The sequence below is a fragment of the Sinocyclocheilus rhinocerous genome, unplaced genomic scaffold, assembly GCF_001515625.1.
Source record: "Sinocyclocheilus rhinocerous isolate Xijiao unplaced genomic scaffold, SAMN03320098_v1.1 scaffold57, whole genome shotgun sequence".
Taxonomy (NCBI): Eukaryota; Metazoa; Chordata; class Actinopteri; order Cypriniformes; family Cyprinidae; genus Sinocyclocheilus; species Sinocyclocheilus rhinocerous.
This window is the reverse complement of record NW_015652130.1, coordinates 401,466-421,567: the sequence shown is the minus strand read 5'-3', so window position 1 is coordinate 421,567 and position 20,102 is coordinate 401,466. Positions and strand designations below refer to the sequence as shown.

The following is a 20,102-nucleotide window of genomic DNA, read 5'->3' as shown; positions in this document are numbered from 1 at the left end:
ATCATTTAAGTCAATTTGTAAAGCTCAATGTAAAAGGGATCATGACTGAAATGATTAAAATGTGACCAAAAAATAAACAAACAAACAAATCACAGTGTAACAAATGACTCAAACCGGTTTCAAAATATATATATATTTTTAAACTGCTATTTTGTTGTTTATTTCTAACTTTAGAATCATGTTAAGTATATTTTGTATTCCCAAAAACATTTCTTAAGAGTATTCTATTTTTCCTTAACATTGTTCTTCAGACAAAACTACTATTTGTAAAATATACAATGTTTACAGTTATGTAACTTTTTTACTTAGGAACATTGTTACCAACTTTCAAAAAGTCATTTGTGAGTTGGTGGTATGAATCAGACTCAGTTCACAGTTGACTTCCTCACTGTACTTTGAGCCATTTTTTGTTTATGATTCAAAATGAACCAGGAACCAGTACTGTGATGTACACTTTAAGAGGCTTACATTTGGTCTATTTACTGACTTTTTGTGTGCGTTTAAAGATCCATATTCACAACATACTGGTATTTATGGTGAGGTCCAGTCACAATACTGAAAAGATTGTAAGAGAAGATTTGTTTAGGAATAAGACTGTTATTTTTTGTTTGAACCGGCACAAATAAACAGACTGATATTTATGCGGCACAATCAGAATTACCAGAGTGAGAGTCTCAAATTGGAGTCTGTTATCTACCCACAAATAGACCTAACAAAGTGCCTGAGATTTATTCTTATATCGTTTTACAGCTCTCAGGGGGAGCTGGCGCCTGTCTGCAAATTTAATTTACTCATCTGATATGTCTACGGTTTTGTCCTCTTTCATGTATTACACCGATAAGCATCCCTCACAGAGTCTCACAGCGGACAGCAAATGTCACATTTGTATAAAGCCGGGTCGTAAAACAGCCCTGAATGAAGATTGTGCGTGCATAATATTTTAAAAACCACAATGGCAGTGTGTTTGATGATCATGTAATATATAAATCAGTGAAGATTCACTGAATGTCTAAGAGCCAAACAAGAAGCATTCGAGTCATATTGAGACAGAGATTGCAGATGGCACTTAATCAAGATTTCACAGGAGGCAAAATGGATTGTAAACTTAAAAGTTGAGAAGAAGCCAGTCACGGCACTGTTGTACAGGCGACCATTATAAGTATCTTAAGCTCTTTGCAGTGGGGGGTTTTAACATTGGCTGGTAGTTTGGTGTGGTGTTTGTAAGCCCCATGTGGTCCAACTTTAAGCTCCTTCTGTCTGAAATGCCAATCAGCTGTGTGGAGTGAATGCGTGCTCAATTCACGCATATTGAATGGCAGTCTAGAGAGTTTAAAGAGGACTATTGTTCCCTGATTCTTTCAGCCTCAAACTAGCAGGTGTAATCCACAGTATGCATGTAGTTGAGTTAGAATCATCTTAATCTAGGAAGCGTGTGCAAACAATAGCAAAGCGATGCCCATATATCTGTATATTTTTAGAAACAAGACATCTTGATGGCATTTAAAACGACATAGGAGCCAAATTCACCACTGTTTTGTCTTGTTCACTACCTTGTTTATATATTAAAATCATAAGGAAATGTTGCTTAAAAAACATATCAGACCTTTTGTGTAATGAAAGCAGATTCGAGAGAATACCATCCGTTACATGACATAGTAATTCCCAAAATCCCTATTTGATCTTATGGTTAGCTGCTTTGTCTCTGTTGAGAGGAGTAGCTTCTCTCTGTGAATTATCTGAAATGTATGAGTAGTAATTTAGCATAGTTTTACCAACCTTTCACTATTCATTGGTGGCCTAGTTAACAGTGCTCTGCTGGAGAAAATAAATAAATAATTGGAAGCTCTAAACTGCAATGGCTTTGCGACGAGGTGTCCCATATCTGCTGAAAATTGTGTTCCCAATTTTAGCCCTCTATTGTATTAGCAAACACTAGGCACAGTGAGAGGAAGCGGTAATGTGAGGGATTCGAGATAAAGGATTGTCTGGATCTCAATCTCTGTGATAATTTAATTCTATATTGTGTAAAGTGTACAGGAGGGAAAAGTCAATATTAAGCCTTTAACTGCCTAAACGTTTCCTCATTTCCATCAAATTATAGAGCTGCTTTCACATTTTGAGTTGTTTGAAAGATACACCCAAGCATGACCCAAAATATAAAAGCAGCACAGTAATGGCGGATGAATGGCATCGGTCTTATGCAACTGCCATGGGCATTTCTTTGTTCAATATACAGTATCTTGAAATGACAAAACAAAACATAAGGCTTGAATTGATTTTGTAATATGCTTTGAAAGGTAATGGTTGCTGGCTAAACAAGGGCAGTAAGTAAATTAATAAACAAGTTTCAAGTTTTGCTATTTTTGTAGCAAAGGTACATTGTCCTTGTGGCCTAAAGTGAGAACCAAGTAAACCACAAATGCACACTGTCAACATTTCTGAGTGCCTCATGGTGTATTGTAAAACATTTCCCCCCAATTTTGTCATTTTAGAATAGGGAATAGAACATAGTTTATAAACTGGCAACGGACTCTCTTCTGCCTGCCATGTGAAATATTCAGGGCAATAAAGAGATCCTGAGGTTTTCCAGAAGACTTGATCCTGGGTTATCCTTTTCCTAATCTATGGACAGATTTTTATTTTATGGGGCATGTCCTAATAATCCTTATAACCCTATTAATGTGTTAGTTGTAATATTTGTTCTTTGTTTGATTTTTATTCAATGGTTTCTTTGTTTCTTATTCCTTTTTAATTTTCCTTCAAAAAATGTTCTTTATTTTGAACAGTGTCAATAGTAGTATTATTTTTTTTATCCATCAACACTTCCTTATATTATTTCTCTTATATATTATTGTGTTGAATGGCAGAGACTTATTTTTGATGCTGAGATGAACAAAGGCCCCCATAAAAGCTGAAAAAAGCCTCTAAATATAATCTCTCAGTGCATTGGATTATACAGATTAACCTCATGTTTGCACATCAGTTTGTTTTTTTCCCGGGTGATGGGGGATGATTGATTGAAAGTGGCACACAATCTGTTTTGAAACCTATATTAAGAGACAAATTTTGTAGGAATGGTGGACTTCTTCACTTCTGACTTTTTTTCCTTGCTCTCTTTCAGACTCACAGTAGTTCAGAGCTCTTTGCAAAATGATTCTAGTACCACTATCCATGTTGCTGAAATCCCGAGGGATAAACTGTCTCAGATTTAGAGCGAGAAAAGAACAGGTAACGAATGCAAATACTGCAGGTGTACATATCTGATAAGGTTTCTATATATATATATAATATAATTTACATATTCATGCTTATCTGCATTGCTTATCTCATAGCTTTCATTGCTTCTCTGACAAATTATGTCTAATTTTATCCATTTGCATAAGATGCTTTTTATTTGAAAACTAAAAGAAAATAACACCATTGTCAAAGGGGAAAAATAGATTTAAATCTCAGGAGCTGACCTGCTCACAACCTCAGAGTTCCTAGAGACATTCAATGAAATATTCACTTTGACCTGAATAGTGAGGACTCTCCTTCAGTGTACTCGGAGACACTGAGTTTATTAAATTTTTATTTTAATTTTCAATTAAATTGAATAAACAGCTTGTAAAACATATTTAAAAAGTAGCAAGAAGTATAAAATGTACTTTAATTTTTTATACTGTACATCTATTTTATATGGTTGCATTCAAATATTATTTATATTTATATTTAAATGACTCATTCATTTGTTACATTTATGTTTGCATATATTTGGTTACCAGGCAGAGCTGCTTAATATTTAAACTACATGTGGACCAAGTGAATTGCCTCTTTGACGTGATGTGGCGAAGACACAACCTCCTTTGAGAGAGGAGGAGATTTTAGTTGATGGATCTTGGAGAATTAAATATTGCATAGTTCGGCTTTAAATTTTAAATGGGTGAGTATATGGGGGTGTCTCTCCAGAATTTAAGCTTTTTGCATCCATTAAAGCACATTAAAACAAAATGTGATTACTACAAAACAATCTTGATTAAAAGTATATTAGGTTGTTCAATATATTAAACATTTTGCTTTTGAAAAACATTACTATTAACACTGTTCTTTGCCAGTTCATCCAATTACTTTTTTATTCTACTAAATCTACAAATGCAAAACATTTCTGCTTGTGTTCATCAGGCTTCAAGTGTTTTGTTACTGCATTTTCCTGAGTGGATGAACAATAGCAATAAGTGTGTGCATGTGATTTGTGGCTCTGCATTGCAGCAGTTGTAGGCTACTAATTCGTTTGGTACTTTCATGATCATGAACCTCAATCTTGAAGAAAGTAGGAAGTATAATTCTGTTTGTAATAGGGGGAAATTGCAGTCTGGCTGTGCAGTTCATATAAAGCAGAGATTGAGGGAGAGCAATACTGAGTTGACAAGTGAACATGCTTTGCTATAGGGGATTAGATTCTGCCATCGAGAGAGGAACTATCAAGGCATCCAATCTGCCTGGCAACCGTTGCTGTGCAGGCATGAGCTCTTTCTGCTCTATGTGAGAGAATTTCTTGCCCTGAAAGAATCTCCCACCCTTTCTCTTCTTCTTATCCATTCTCTGTGCAAGAGGTCATAACCCTGACCCAAAACATAGTCACCATTGTGACCCAAGACAAGAGATTTTGCCATCAAGTCTCTCTCTTTGTTTTTTTTTTGTTTTTTGTTTTTTGTGGAGGATGGGCACGTATGAAGGCACTGTCATCCATCTCTGAGAGATTCATCAGACACAATACCATGGTTTACCAAATTGAAATATACCATAGTAGTGAATGATTACTATATTCTTCTCTTAACGTATACCATGGTATTTACAAAGCTTCTTCAAAGAATACCATGGTACACTCTGTAACTCTTAATTACAAGTACAATAATGTGACTTTTTCTTTCTGATTTTGACAGCCTCAACTGTTTACCATATTTTTTAATGTAATTTGGGCATACATATATTTTTAGGTTATCAAACAATATATCAATCATAGTTTTTTTCCTTGAGTGAAAAGAAACTACTACAATCAATCACCATAAGCTTGTAGAGGAGAGACTACCGTGATTTTTTTTTCACCTCCTACCCATGAGAAACAGCAATACAGCTGGTGCTCATCCTTTTTGGGGTTTAATCTGTTCCTTCACTAGTCCTTGAGCAAACACATTCCCAATGAGCATGCCTCGGGGGTGAGTAAAACACAGCCTAATTTTCATTTTTGGGTGAACTAACCCTTTAACCCTAGGTTAAAGTTATTGATAGAACTAAAAGCTAATTAAATAAGGCCATTATTCTTTTTATTTTAAACCTATGCTTTATTCAAATTAGTCTTAATTCCCTGCCCTCTAATAGTTAGTTGTCTGCCCAGGTTCATCTGAATGTGTTGTGCTTGAGCTCTTAATTCAGGTTAGGCCGTGCATGGAGTCTGGGTTTGGAGACTAGAGAGCATGATGATTCTCTGAATGTAGAAACTGAGAGGTTTTGTGAGGAGAAGCAATGCATTATGGAGGAGTTCTTTCTTGGAGTGGGCTGGAGAGATGAGAATGCCATGGAGAAAATTGTTCTTGTCTACAGAAGAGTGCATATATAATAAGCTATTTAAGTACTTGTATGTATAAATGTGTGTGCTTGAGTTATGACATTAAAGCTATAATGTTGGTACTGTAAAATAGTGAATCACAGGACAATGGGGGCCTGTCTGCTTTGGATCATGTATCTTGTGTGTATGTGTGTGTGGTTGTGCAGGTTTGTGTTTAGGTGACCGTGTGAGAATTTAAAAGCTGATCATTTGATCAGGGATGCACAAAATGAGCTCACATATATTTATTCACACTAAACCCATTATTTCCTTTACTCACTCCCTTTTAGAGGTACGTGAACACTTCAGCAATGAACATTAACAAACCTGCACTGCAGCAGCTTCTCAATTGTTTTCTGGAGAAATATTAAGAACATGCAGTTTACAACCTCATTCTGTAAAGCTGCATGTTAAGAAAATGGTTTTCCTGTAACAGTTTCAGTGGCGCTGAATGCATGTGCGGTCTAAAGGGCAGTTTGCTGAACAGGACCATGTCCTCTTGTCTCACCTCTACAGAACACCAAGACTCTAATATGGCCTTACTGATAGACTGACCTCTGCCAGCACCCCATATCCACAGGTCCAGCCTGACTCAGTGCTTCTGTAAACCCTCTCACAACAAATACATGATTTTAAATCTCGCTGTGGCAGATAGCTAGACTAACCCCAGGCTTCAGTTTAACTTCTGTTAACCTCTGTGTCAGTCTGAATGAGATGGTAGCCATTCTAATGCCAGCAGTACTGATTCAGAGTTTCTTGATTTTATCCAGAGTAGAAAATATTTATTACATTATTGTTAGAATCTGTGTTGCAATATAATGATGTTTTTCCATATTAGAATAAAAAAGCAGAATTAGCAGAAGGGAAAAAAACGATATAAATCATTCTATAGATAGCACTTTTCATAATGGAATTTAGTATTTCAGATTCCTTTTTTGAATATTATGTGCTGTTGCTGAGTCTGATTTTATCACTTTATAAAAATGCATACTGATGTTTTAAGATGTAGATATTCATGCATGAACTGACTGAACCTGTTAAGCATGGTTAGCATCCTCTAAAGCAGACATATCTGATTCTGTTTACTGTTCGTCTTAATGGAATAAATCAATATCTTCAGTCAAAGCGTGTGATCCGAATTTTTCTGCAACTGAATCAAGGCTGTTAAATGTCAGCAGGGTGTCTTATTTACTTTTATTTAAGGTCTTAGTCTGCAGCTATTTCTACCTGAACTGGTTCTCTAAATGTTTGTTGGTGTAACCTAATAGTCACGCTCATTCAGTCATATGAGATCATATTTTTGACTTAGATGTTACCACATAAAAGGTGTTGTTTTGCTAATTATTCCTAGATTTTTCATGGTATGATTTTTTTCCCGCCTAGAGTGTTGTAAGATAACGGTTTAGTTATGTGGGTGCACGTGTTTGATCTTCACCATCATATCACAATGCAAATCTAGCCAGTGCCCCTATAGTGATTCTATACCTGCCAACTAAGGCCTTCAGGATAACAGTGACCTCAAAAAGTTTCCCTGTGTTATCTGCACCCACACACGCACACACAAACACTAACAGCACTCCATCTGTCTGTAATTCTCAATGGGGATAAAGAATACCATGGGGGAGGCAGTGCAGGAGCTGTATTCTCCGCTTGCCTTCAGTTCTCCACTTATATGTGAAGGTGACTCAGAAAAGGCGCCTACGCATTCATCCAGCCATTTAAACTCATTGACTCTCTGGGTAATTGTGGTATCTAAATACAGTAGAGATCAGAAGATGTTTAGTCACATGTGCCTTTGAATCAGGCCGCAACATTTTTTGGTAACGCTATACAATAATGTCTGATAAATAATGTCTAAAATAATAAATAAGTGCTTTAGAAGTATTTTTAAAATACAATCTTGTTAACTGAAGTTAATAATAAACCTTCCTGTAAAGTGCAACTTTTTTTGTATTTTTGCATGTGCTAGTCCAGAGATCACCAATTTCCAAAACACTAATTATGAATCTGATTAGTTTACAAAAAAAAATAAATAATAATTTCTTCATCCTTTCAAAAGTGAATTGGAAATGAACCACCCTTACTGCATGATGTTTATTTCCTCTTATCAAGTGTGTGCTTTATGTGAGCAGACTAATTAACAGGCGAATAAATTAGCTCTGAAATATGTTTTCATCCACCACGTCTCCTGAGATTTTTTTTCTTTTTAATTATTTATTTATTTATGTATTTTTGGCATATTATGTTGAGCAAAAAGTTTCATAACACCTATTCTCCATAAACACACACAAATGAATGTCATTATTACATGTTTTCAATGTATAAGCTATTAGGAAATGTATTCTTTGTTTTAAAACAAGATGTCTGAAAATCTCTAGACAATGCATAAAGATGGATGGATTAGGAAGAACTTTCCTCAAAGTGAGGCACCGAACAAAAGGACATTGTCTCGTTGTAAATCTTTGGTGAGTGGGACACCATGCAGAGTCCTCCATCATTACGTCAAAGAGGAGGAGGGAGTCAGTGGAAGACGTTCTCATAAGAGAATATCAGCTCCTTAGCATTTCAGCTTCCACGCCCCGCGTTATCCCCACCGCGCTCCCCCAGTGCCCGCCTTTGTTCGCATCACAACAATCCCTGAACAGATGGTGCTCTGCTTGGGAATCGAGTGACAGCCACCGGCTGGCAACCAATCGCCTGCTCGGGAATCAGCTGACTCGCCTGGACAGCGCCAGGTGCTGTCATCATATTTTCCTTGGCGACGCAGCACGGGCTCCACAGTAACACGGAGACACGGCGGATGGGAGCCAGTCAGCGGATTCCCGTTGCAAGGATCCATGCAAAATCTGACCATGCGCTTGGCGAAGGTTGCACATGAATTTTCGCGGAGTAGATGTAACAAAACGATGCCACTGTAAAGCAGTTCATTATACGGAACTTACGAGCGACGAGATGGTATTTATTATCTGTGGATTTTCTTTCAGTGCTCTTTCGCAAGGACATAAATACTGTATCTAGATACTGTAAGTGCATGAAGCAGTCAGCGCGGAGGGAGAACTTCAATGCCATTCGGAACGTGTAGGCTGGCAAACCAAAGAGGTATGCACAGATTTTGAAGCATCCACATACTGTTCTCTTTATGCACGAGCAACTGTGCATGTTTTAACCAAAACCACGGGCAACTAAACAGGTTTTCGCAGTGCGATAATAATATTTAAAAAATAAAGAAATAAAAAACCGTAGCTACTTGCAAAACCTTTGTCTGTCAGAATGAGCTGTGGTTTTAAAGTAAGTCACCCAAAAATGTGTTTCCTTCTTGTAAACTGAAAATAGATGTTATATATGTTGCTTTTTTAGGCTTCTCTTCTATGGATTAGATGTATGGCAAGCCGTTTTCCCATTTATTCCTTTAACTACTCTTTTCATATTGATACTTGTTTGTAAATAATACTTATTTATAAATAGTAGGCCTACTATAATAAACCATATTTTAGTTTTTAAAATTATTATGAAAAAATCCAGTAGTGACGTTTATCTTTTTTTTTTTTTTTTTTTTTTTTTTTTTTTTTTTTTTTTTTTTTTTTTTTTTTTTTTTTTTTTTTTTTTTTTTTTTTTTTTAGTTTCACAAGCAGCTATTAGATACTAACAGGCTACTTATTCATTATAAACTATAAACTTTCCCAAAAGTTAATATTTTTCCTAATAGGAAAATAAGGAAGAGTCCAAATATAGAATTAAATTACAAAGATTTGCAAACTTGTACCAACAATGGATTAGTTACTTTTTACTGAATTGTGTTTTGTGTTTGTTCATTGTATTGTGATGTATTTCTTTGTAACTTTGTCCTTTGCTGCCTATCTTGACCAGGACTCCCTGGTAGAAGAGATATTGTATCTCACGGGACCTTCCTGGTTAAATAAGTAAATTAAAAAATAATGTTTGGATAGCTGACTATAAGCAAAGGAATAAGTACTAGTATGTAGAGAATAAATTATGTGATAGGCTACTAGTCAACATTGGATAACTTACTAGTAATTAGAACAAGAAATGCAGTAGCCTACTAAAAATATAAGAATAAGTACTAGTGTTATAAAAAAAAATAGTTTTAAGGAATAATATTCAAATGGCCTGCCATACGGCGTGATTTACTGCATTTAATAGCAAGGACTCATCGGCTGTTGCGCTTGAGATGTTCAAGGGCAAAACGTGTGTGATTTTTCATAATTTATGGTTTATGAGTTCACACAATCTATGTTGTATTTCTCAGAACAATAGTCTGGTAAAAGATAATGCTAAAGCGTATGTGTGTGTATAAGGAGTAAGCAGAATGTGATGGGAAAGGTAAACGGTGACTTTTTAAAGCTTTACATCAAACGTGAATGCATGCAACGATAAAATAACATGCGTGAAGCATGGTTGCGTCTTGTTTGGCGTATCAGTTTGACTTATATTTCTATTTGATTATGCCGTTTGCATTATTTAAATTCTTCACAATCACTCGTTTGTTATATTTTGCCTCCTGAGAGTGATTTTACACTGTAATTGTGGCGGAAATCGATCCCAAACTTTGATCAGATACGGTTATTGCTGGCTTACCGCAGGCGCGCGCATGGGGTCTGGTTGGCCATGCAGAAATGTGATTTGCATCTCAATGTCCAGGCACTTCAGCAGATGTTGCGTTGCTTACTCAATAAGACGCCACAACTTCCCTAGGAAAGGCAATAAACACGGGAAGACGTCTTTTAGTCAGGGAAGGATGTATAATGAGGTTTGAGGAGGGGGGTTTGTATTGTCCCCGGGGACGCCACCCCTTGTTGCAGCTGTTGCGTCTGTTGCAGAAGTTGTTTTCTGACATTTGAAAAGAAGCGTCCTCATGAGCAACAACAACGTAAAGAAAATGTCGGGCATATGTTGATGAAGACAATAGTATAGCCTGCAGGTGGTTACATCTTTAAAACTTCCGTGGAAAAAGGTAACCTTTTTTCCCCCTTAGTGGATTTTAAGGATTGTATGGCTCTTATCATATAGGCTACTTTGTTTTATACAAATGTTCATTCATAATATATAACGATAACATTTTGCAAAATAAATATGAACATATTATGACATAGTACGAGTCAGTGTAATAAAAACTGTTCTGTCAACATTCTTTTTTTTACAGTAATATTGCTCTTGTAGTGGAACTGTAAGAGGCCTGTTAATTTGGAATGTTAATTAATGTAATTTGGAATTTATCATTTCTTGGGGGTGATTGGAAGTAACAGTGGTCAGTGTTATAGTGGTGAAAAGAATACGACTGTCTTTTGTGTTGGTCAATAATCGAGTGATAAAGAGTGGAATAGACCAAGCAGCTGTTTGACTAATTCTGCAACCATAATCTGGTTAAGAAATCACTGTGGCAAAAGATCTGTTTGGACAGTAGATGGAGGGAAAAAAAAGGCATTTCTCACTGCTCTTAACAGTTCTGTTTTGTTTTAAAATAGTTATGTATTTAGATGTTTAGTTTAAACAGCATTTGTAATATACAGATAATAATTTTAAGCTTATTAGCTATAATACACTAACTTGCAGTGTCAAGGATGCAACATTTTTAACCAAATTAATAACTTTTTTTAATATATTAAAATCTCACAACATATGCATCTTTCATGGAAGATTCAACTTGATGTTCACATGCAATGATTCTAAATGCTATTTGAGGATTTTGAGCGTTTTATATATTACAAATTCTGGTAATCCACTCAGTGATGTTTATAAGTGCAAATGGTTTGAAACACACAGTGCTGAAAAGAATTGAAATGGACCTTTGGGGCTTCCCGTGCATTTACTTCTCAGCACTCATCTTTGTGCAGTGACACAGAGGACTCCATTTGATCGGCAATCAATGTTTTTATGCCATTCGCAATAGTCCCCATCTCTACAGCACTCTACCGCCCATGCCTTTACCCCACAGTTCAACCCTGGGCAAAGCTATGATTCACCGTGCAATTAATAATACCCCTCAGATTAAGAGTTGGCAAGCGTAATCGGTCTTGAATGTTGGATGTGAAAAGAACTGCTCTCTTGGCCCTTTGCAAAGCCTTTTTGATCCAAGAATAAAATGAATTACCATTATTTTCTCACTCACTTTCTGTGAAGGTTTTTAGGAAGTGAGCCCCTTGAGGAGATTAGCAGAGAAAAGACTGGAGTTAGAGACAAGATGGTAATTTTCTGGAGATGACGTTGTAAGCCATTTTAGCAGGCCTTTTGGGTTTCTCCACTTGTTTATTTGGACTTTCGTATTGTATGCTGGGAATGTATTTCCAGTGTTTCCTCTGCCTTCACAGAAAGCTGTGTGCATATAGAGGGTTAGAAAAGCAAATACAGTTTCCTGGAAATGTATTTTCAGGATATTTTAAGTCCTGTAGGCTGTGAGAAACACAACCAGCCCTGTTCATATCTGTAGCAACAACACATTTTTTTCTGTTGCTATTCATAAGTGGCTTGATGAATCACTGAATCAAATCATGAACAACAAATGACATGTTCTAATGTTTGTGTGGATCCTTTCCGTTAGCTCTGGCTTGCGTACCAATCCAAATACCCTTGTTTTTTTATACGAGCATAAACCCATTAGTGTTGTTGGTAGTAGTTAAAATATTGATTTTCTGTGAGATTTAAAAAGTGCACTTTACTGTGCTCAAGTTGCTTATTTAGGAGATAGTTTTAGTGCATCTTCTTTGGCTCATTATCTTTAGAGTTTGTTTTACAGCCATTTTGGAAGTTTCATTGACAGACTTGTATGTTTGTAATCACTTAAGTTCACTTAAGATTTGGGGCATCGAAACAAAGAGCTACTCAGGATCACACTCAAATCTCAGTTTAGCTCTTAGTGGACACTTCAAATAAACTTGCAGGCTTCAAGTGTACATTTTCCTCAAACTTGAAATAATACCCTGTCAGACACCGGCAGTACCATGACCCATAGATCAGACGTGTCTTCAAAACAGAAGTCTTCACTCTCTGCAGAGAACAGATCTGCATCTGTCAGTGATCTGAAATGGCAGGTGTTTCAAATAGGCTCCCACTGAATTTCACAGCTGTCTTTTGTTATCTAAGACTAGGGGAAGTTCAGGATGACGGGCTGGGCAACAGGAAGCAAGCTGGTTTCAGAAGTTCACCTAATGAGGTTGGAATGACATAAATAGCCATTAATTTGGATTCAGATCCTGTTTACTTATAAAGATGGAATATTTATGAGGATCATCAGGGTGTCCTATTTGTGTGGTCCTTCGGCAAATGGTACTGTGAGAAATATGTTTGTTTTGTTACATCATATTTCTTCCATTCATAATTGCAGCCTGTGCTCAGTTTTTCCAAAATAAAACAGAGCTGGAATTGTGGCTTAATTTTAAGCCCCAGTATACAGTCTTAAATGAAATTGTGATCTCTGGATTACTTTATCCTACTTACTGGAAAGGTTTTGGCCTCCACTTTGGTAAATACTGCTATTAAGTGCTGAATCTCAGATTGACCTCAATATTGGTAGAAAAAAAAGAAACATAATTCATGTGAAAATGGCAGAATATATGGGGTGCATTTAACCGATTATTTACTGATTTTAAACAATGGAAAATCCAATACAGTAGCAGCTTATATGTGACCCTGGACCACAAAACCAGTAATAAGGGTAAATTTTTTAAATTGGGATTTATACATCATTTGAAAGCTGAATAAATAAGCTTTCCATTGATGCAAGGTTTGTTAGGATAGGGCAATATTTGGCCGACATACAACTATTTGAAAATCTGGAATCTGAGGGTGCAAAAAAATCAAAATATTCAGAAAATTGCAGTTAAAGTGGTCCAAATGAAGTTCTTAGCAATGCATGTTACTAATCAAAAATAAAGTTTTGATATATTTACGGTAGGAAATTTACAAAATATCTTTATGGAACATGATCTTTACTTAATATCCTAATGATTTTTGGCATAAAAGAAAAATCGATAATTTTAACCCATACAATGTATTGTTGGCTATTGCTACAAATATACTTGTGCTACTTATGACTGGTTTTGTGGTCCAGGGTCACATATATTTAAACAAAAGTGAAAATTCTGTCATCTTTACCCACCCTAATAATGAAAATCAGTGGGATCCAGTGTTGATTTGGACCCCGTTGACTTTCCTTGTATCAAAGACAAATCATTATTGAATATATCTTCTGTTGTAATACAGAAAAAAGTCATACAGGTTAGGTGGGTTAAAATTATGAGAGGGAACTATCTCTTTAAGACATAAAACAAATTGAGTGTCATGGAAAGCATGGATCATGTTCTGGTAAAAATTTGTTAATTAGTTGCTATTCCTGGAAAATGATGGAACACTTTAGTCCTTCTATTTTTCTTTCATCTCATTCCTTCATCTGCCTCTCTTAAAATTTTACAGATAAGTTTAATCTATCATCTTAATTACCTTATTAAGATATTTCACATGTCATTGTGTGATATATTGTATTACAACCTAGATAATTAGATAATGTATATTTTCATTGTGTCGTTTTTCTTGTTCAAACCTGTAAGATAAATGGACTGAAAATGTTAAATGTTAAAATAGTGAATTGCCAAAGTCACCCCTTCAATTATTTTATTGATTTGGCGTCCGTCTTCACTAGTTTAGTGCCATTTTCAGTGTGAGGTGTCATTCTGTATTGCATTACGAAATACTTTAAAGGGATCATATGATGTTGCTAAAAAGAACATTATTTTGTGTATTTGGTGTAATGAAATGTGTTTATGCGGTTTAAGGTTAAAAAAACACATTATTTTTCACATACTGTACATTATTGTTTCTCCTCTATGCCCTGCCTTTCTGAAACGCGTCAATTTTAACAAAGCTCATCAGTCTGAAAAGCGAGGTGTGCTCTGATTGACCAGCTATCCAGTGCGTTGTGATTGGACGAATACCTCAAGCGTGAGACGGAAATGTTACGCCCCTTACCATACTGTGATGCCGTGTCCCGGCCGGAGCGATGATTCAAAAACATGAAAACCCATTATAAACGAGGCATTTGTTGCATCCAGTGGGCACATAATTACTGATTATAATTACTTATACTGTCTTTTTACGCGTTGCGTTGCATCGCACCCTTTTTTTTTTTTTTTTTTTAAATAGGGTTTGTGCACAGCCCGCCTTGTACTCTTCTAGGTTCAAAAAGCTGTCGTCCATAAAATGCGTTGCACTAATTCGAACATCTGGGTTGTGCTGTTCTGTTGTAACTAAATCTTAACCAATGATTCCTAATTGCATCTACTTCCGGAAGGCCAAATAAAGTGCTTTTCCATTCGCACTGAAATACACAGCGTCTCCCTGACATGGCTGCATTAACACTACTGCTGTTCCTGAAACCACGCTTTCTTTCTTTGCGTGCACATTTGGGCGGTGTTATGCAAATCTTCGCACATCGTGACGTAGACATGTGGGGCGTGTTAGAACGAGCCGTTTTAGGTAGGTGTGGTTGACTCAACTTTTATAAAGAATATTTCTTTGGATTTGAGACTTTAGTCTTTGCAACTTTACAGATCTTCTTTATGCACCAAGAGCTTGTAACACTCCAAAGAGAAAGGAAAAATTGAAATTGCATCATATGACCCCTTTAAGGATGGTAATGATAACTCTGATAACACAGGTCGGGTCCCATCTGTGTACTGCACTCTTTTATGAGAATTGCTGAAACTGGCAGTTACAGTCAGCTCTCATTCTAAATTGCCCTGATGCTCCTTTGGCCACAGGGGGGAGATCAGGCCTCTTATTGATTTCCACTCTCACATTAAAGTACTCATTTACACCAGCTGTACCATGTTTCCTCCATTCATTTTCTTGGGAGTATGAGACATAAAATTGTTCAAGCTGTCCAAGCTTGCATTTGTTGGTGGATTCAGCTTCACGAGAGACTCCAAAGCTCTGAAGTGAACATATTTCTGAAGTTGGCATATGTAATCTAAATGTCATGTGGGTGGAATTTTTCAGATCTTGGGTCTATAAATCTTATGTTTTCAGGATGAGTGTAGTTCAGTTGTTTTGAATCTTGACGTTAAGAAACATTAACAAGGCTGAGCAACTTTTGTGGAGGAGTATCTGTTCTTAATGTAGGTGGTATTTGGCAAGGACTAAATCCCTCTGGCTTGCTGTTTATGTGATTGAGTCAGCATTAGCACCATATGGGATAGCAGATGCCCCGTTCACTGCTCTGTCAAAGACACAATAACATGCCACCTTTTTGTGCCTTTTGCTTGCGATGGATGCTTAATATGCTCGGTTATTTCATTCCAAACTTCAAAAGCCCTTCTAGTGTTAAATGATCCTCCGTAATCTAGGGCAACACATATTTCCTACTGAGTATGCAGAATCAAGTCAAGTTTACCTGATTTGACATGATTGATTTGTCATGGTTCACATTTGCGTAATATCTTATTTTTTATGTATTTTGTTTTACATAATTGCTGCAAAGAGAGGTAATACTGTAGTTATTTAACCTAGATGGAAAACCATTTTGAATCAGGATACGGTGATATCTTGACAGGAAAGACTATGAATAAATGTACAGAGTCATTTCTACACCTCACTAATGTTCAGTCTTTGTTTACAATAGCAATTGTTTGATCACCTGAGGAATAATATTTCCTTCCTTTCCTTCGGTCACCATTTCTTTCATCTTTGATCCACCTCTTCATGCATGTCAGATTGCAGTAAACAAAAGCCTGTGCCTCTGGTTTTCACATTATCTTTATATTTGTATACAGGTTTATTATATTTTGTATTTGGAACAAAAAAAAAACGTAACAAATATTAAACTTAATGTAGGTATTTGTAACTATATTGTGACAAATCTTTTTCCAATTTCACCGACTTCTGTGAAGTTTTATATTTATTCTACATTATGCTTAGCTCATTTAGTAATTTTTTATGTGGTTAATCTAGATATATCTGCTTAAAACTCTTTTATAGTTTAATGTTTATTGTGGTAAACAAGTAAAATACGTTTTTTCATAATGAAAAAAAAATCTGTCAATGCAAGTACATTTATCTAGTTTTTGGACATGCATTTTACCTGGAAAATACTTAAATACTTTTTTGCTTCATTCATGTGTAGAAACATTGTTTCTATTGTTTGAATCCATTTTTTTCAGCTTTCAATATCTGTTACATGTTTGTCAGAATATCCTTATATAACACAATTTTTCATATAAAGGAATTTTTCAATTGATTATTGTAACAGGCTTTTCTCTGTTTGTTTTTTCTAGGCCAACTCTACAGTTCAAGATTCATGCTGTGAGGAAGTTTCAAACCTATATGAGCCCACGGGAACTACACTCTTTTAAATCTTTCGGAAGCTCTTTGACCCCACTGTTCAAGCTGCCAGGGATAAAAGGGCTATTCTGCAACACTTCTTTTGAATGAGAATCTCACCTCACCATCTATTTTGGCGCTACAGGAATTCCAGCTCAGATCTGAGAGGATAAACATTTACAGTCAGAATGGCAAGAGGGACTTTCTTTTTTGTTGTGCAGGGCCAGATTTGTTTCTTCCTGCTTCTGGCTTTACTTGGCCTCTCTTCAGTTCAGAGTACAGAATGTCCACAGCTTTGTGTGTGCGAGATCCGGCCTTGGTTCACACCCCAGTCCACCTACAGAGAAGCTACTACTGTTGATTGCAATGACCTTCACCTTACACGCATCCCCGGGAACCTGTCCGCTGACACGCAGGTGTTGCTTCTGCAAAGTAACTACATTGCCAGAACTAGTGAGGAGCTGGAACAGTTACTGAATCTCACAGAACTCGACCTGTCCCAGAACAACTTCAGCAACATCCGGGATATCGGCCTGACCAACATGTCACAACTCACAACGCTTCACTTGGAGGAAAACCAAATAGTCGAGATGCCTGACTTCAGCTTGCAAGACCTTAGCAATCTACAGGAGCTGTACATTAATCACAATCAGATCAGCTCCATTGCACCCAATGCCTTCGCCGGATTGCGTAACCTTCTGAGACTCCATCTGAACTCCAACAGACTCAAGGCCATTGACAGTCGCTGGTTTGAATCAACCCCCAACCTGGAGATCCTGATGATTGGGGAAAATCCTGTGGTCGGCATCCTGGATTTGAACTTCAAACCTCTTCCCAACTTAAGAAGCCTGGTCCTGGCAGGAATGGAGCTCACTGACATCCCAGGCAATGCATTTGTTGGACTAGACAACCTGGAGAGTCTCTCCTTCTATGATAATAAACTAGTCCGGGTGCCACAGAATGCGCTGCAGAAGCTTCCAAACCTGAAATTTCTGGATTTGAACAAGAATCCAGTACATAAAATTCAAGAGGGCGACTTTAAGAACATGTTAAGACTAAAAGAACTTGGCATTAACAACATGGGAGAACTTGTGTCCATTGATCGCTTTGCCCTGGATAACCTCCCAGAGTTGACCAAACTCGAAGCCACCAACAACCCCAAGTTTTCCTACGTGAGCCGTTTAGCATTCCGTGACTTGCCATCACTAGAGAGTCTAATGCTCAATAACAATGCTCTAAACTCTCTCTACCAAGCAACGGCGGAGTCCCTGCCCAACCTGAGGGAAATCAGTATCCACAGCAACCCGCTGCGCTGCGACTGTGTAATTCAATGGATGAGTTCAAACAAGACAACCATTCGATTTATGGAGCCTCTTTCCATGTTCTGCGCCATGCCACTTGAGGTTAGAGGTCAGCGTGTGAGAGACGTACTTTCTCGTGAATCTTCAGGCCAGTGTCTGCCAATGATCTCTCACGACACGTTCCCCAATCACCTCAACCTAGACATCGGGATGATGGTAGACCTTGACTGTCGTGCTATGGCTGAACCTGAACCGGAAATTTACTGGGTGACCCCATCTGGTAACAAAGTCATGATGGATACCGTATCCGATAAATACCAACTCAGCAGTGCAGGAACTCTGCGCATATCCCACATTCAGGTGGACGACTCTGGCCACTACACCTGTGTGGCTCAGAATACAGAAGGAGCGGACACTCGGGTGACCGCAATTCGAGTCAATGGGACTCTTCTGGATAGCACCCAGCTTATGAAGATCTATGTGAAACACACAGAGTCCCACTCAATTTTAGTATCCTGGAAAGTGAACTCCAACGTCATGACGTCCAATCTGAAGTGGTCATCAGCCACCATGAAAATCGACAACCCTCACATCACCTATACGGCTAAAGTTCCTGTGGATGTTCACGAGTATAACCTCACGCACCTTCAGCCGGCCACTGAGTATGAGGTCTGTCTCTCGGTCTCCAATATCCACCAGCAGAGCCAGAAGTCATGTGTCAACGTCACGACCAAGCACGCTACGTTTGCGGTGGAGATCTCTGAGCAAGGCACCAATACAGCTCTGGCGGCAGTCATGGGCACAATACTGGCCATCATCAGCCTGGGCTCAATCACGCTATACATTGCAAAGAGATGGAAGAGGAAGAACTACCACCACTCCTTAAAGAAGTACATGCAGAAAACCTCCTCCATCCCCCTAAACGAACTCTATCCTCCCCTCATTAACTTATGGGAGGCAGACAGCGAAAAGGACAAGGACAGTTCTTCAGACACTAAGCCGACGCAGGTGGACACAACAAGAAGTTATTACATGTGGTGAAGCTTACCAGACATTTTTTCTTCTTCAGAGCACAAAGACACATCTTTGCTTATTTGTGCGTAAAAAAAGACATGGATTTCCTTTTTTCTGCTTTGCTTTACTGCAAGCAACTATTCAGACTGACTTTTTCGTAGAGTGTATTTTCCTCTTCTTTGACTTTCAATATGGCAGCTTTGTTTAGCTTCCGAGACATGTTAGTAGCTGTGCTTTTTCTTTTTGTTCATTATATTTTGATAACACAGCATAGATATTGTCAAGGATTGACTTTGGGTCGATTGATGCTGTAGCACTATATCTGATCCGATATTGATATGTCTTTGGCAGTATTCATAGAGAATGCATTGTTTCTTTCTCTCTTTCGTAAGACAGTTTAACTGTTGTGCACTGAACTATATATTAACAAATTTGTCTTTGGACTTCAGTGTAAGCTGACAAGGTGAGTTTAGACTTGATACACTGTCTATTGAAAAACGTTAACAATTGTTCTGTAATGTTGTATCAACTATAATTTGAACATTTAGGATTTTCTCAAAAGTAATTTTTGATTTAGAAGTTAACTTTGCATATTAAAGAATTGTAAACCAGCAATAGAAATGTGAATGTTAAATAATTATTTAGTAGAAAAATGCTTTTTTTAAATTACTCAGATTCTTCTTTTTTTTTAATTGGGTAGAATCTGTTAATCACTTAATTTTGTTGTAATTTACACATGCAAAATATGTTGCATATTACAACGCAAACAAAATAAAATACAGTTTTGTTCAGATATTTTTTATACATTGACTTTCAAGTCGAGTGTCATTATTCTAATTTCCTATTCTATCTTTCATTCCTATTCTGTCTCCCCC

At 37.2% G+C, this 20,102-nt stretch overlaps 1 protein-coding gene across 1 annotated transcript; it reads left to right on the top strand.

Moving 5' to 3' along the window:
* Positions 1-8,263: 8,263 nt before the first annotated feature.
* Positions 8,264-19,869, top strand: LOC107713505 (leucine-rich repeat neuronal protein 1-like). Its single transcript, XM_016519030.1, has 2 exons — positions 8,264-8,683; positions 16,867-19,869. Exon 2 carries the CDS (start codon positions 17,101-17,103, stop codon positions 19,252-19,254), a length of 2,154 nt encoding a protein of 717 aa, XP_016374516.1. The 5' UTR covers positions 8,264-8,683; positions 16,867-17,100; the 3' UTR covers positions 19,255-19,869.
* The last annotated feature ends 233 nt before the right edge of the window (positions 19,870-20,102 follow it).

Coding starts and splice junctions, on each gene's coding strand:
- LOC107713505 (XM_016519030.1), top strand. CDS start 17,101: ATGGCAAGAGGGACTTTCTTTTTTGTTGTGCAGGGCCAGATTTGTTTC.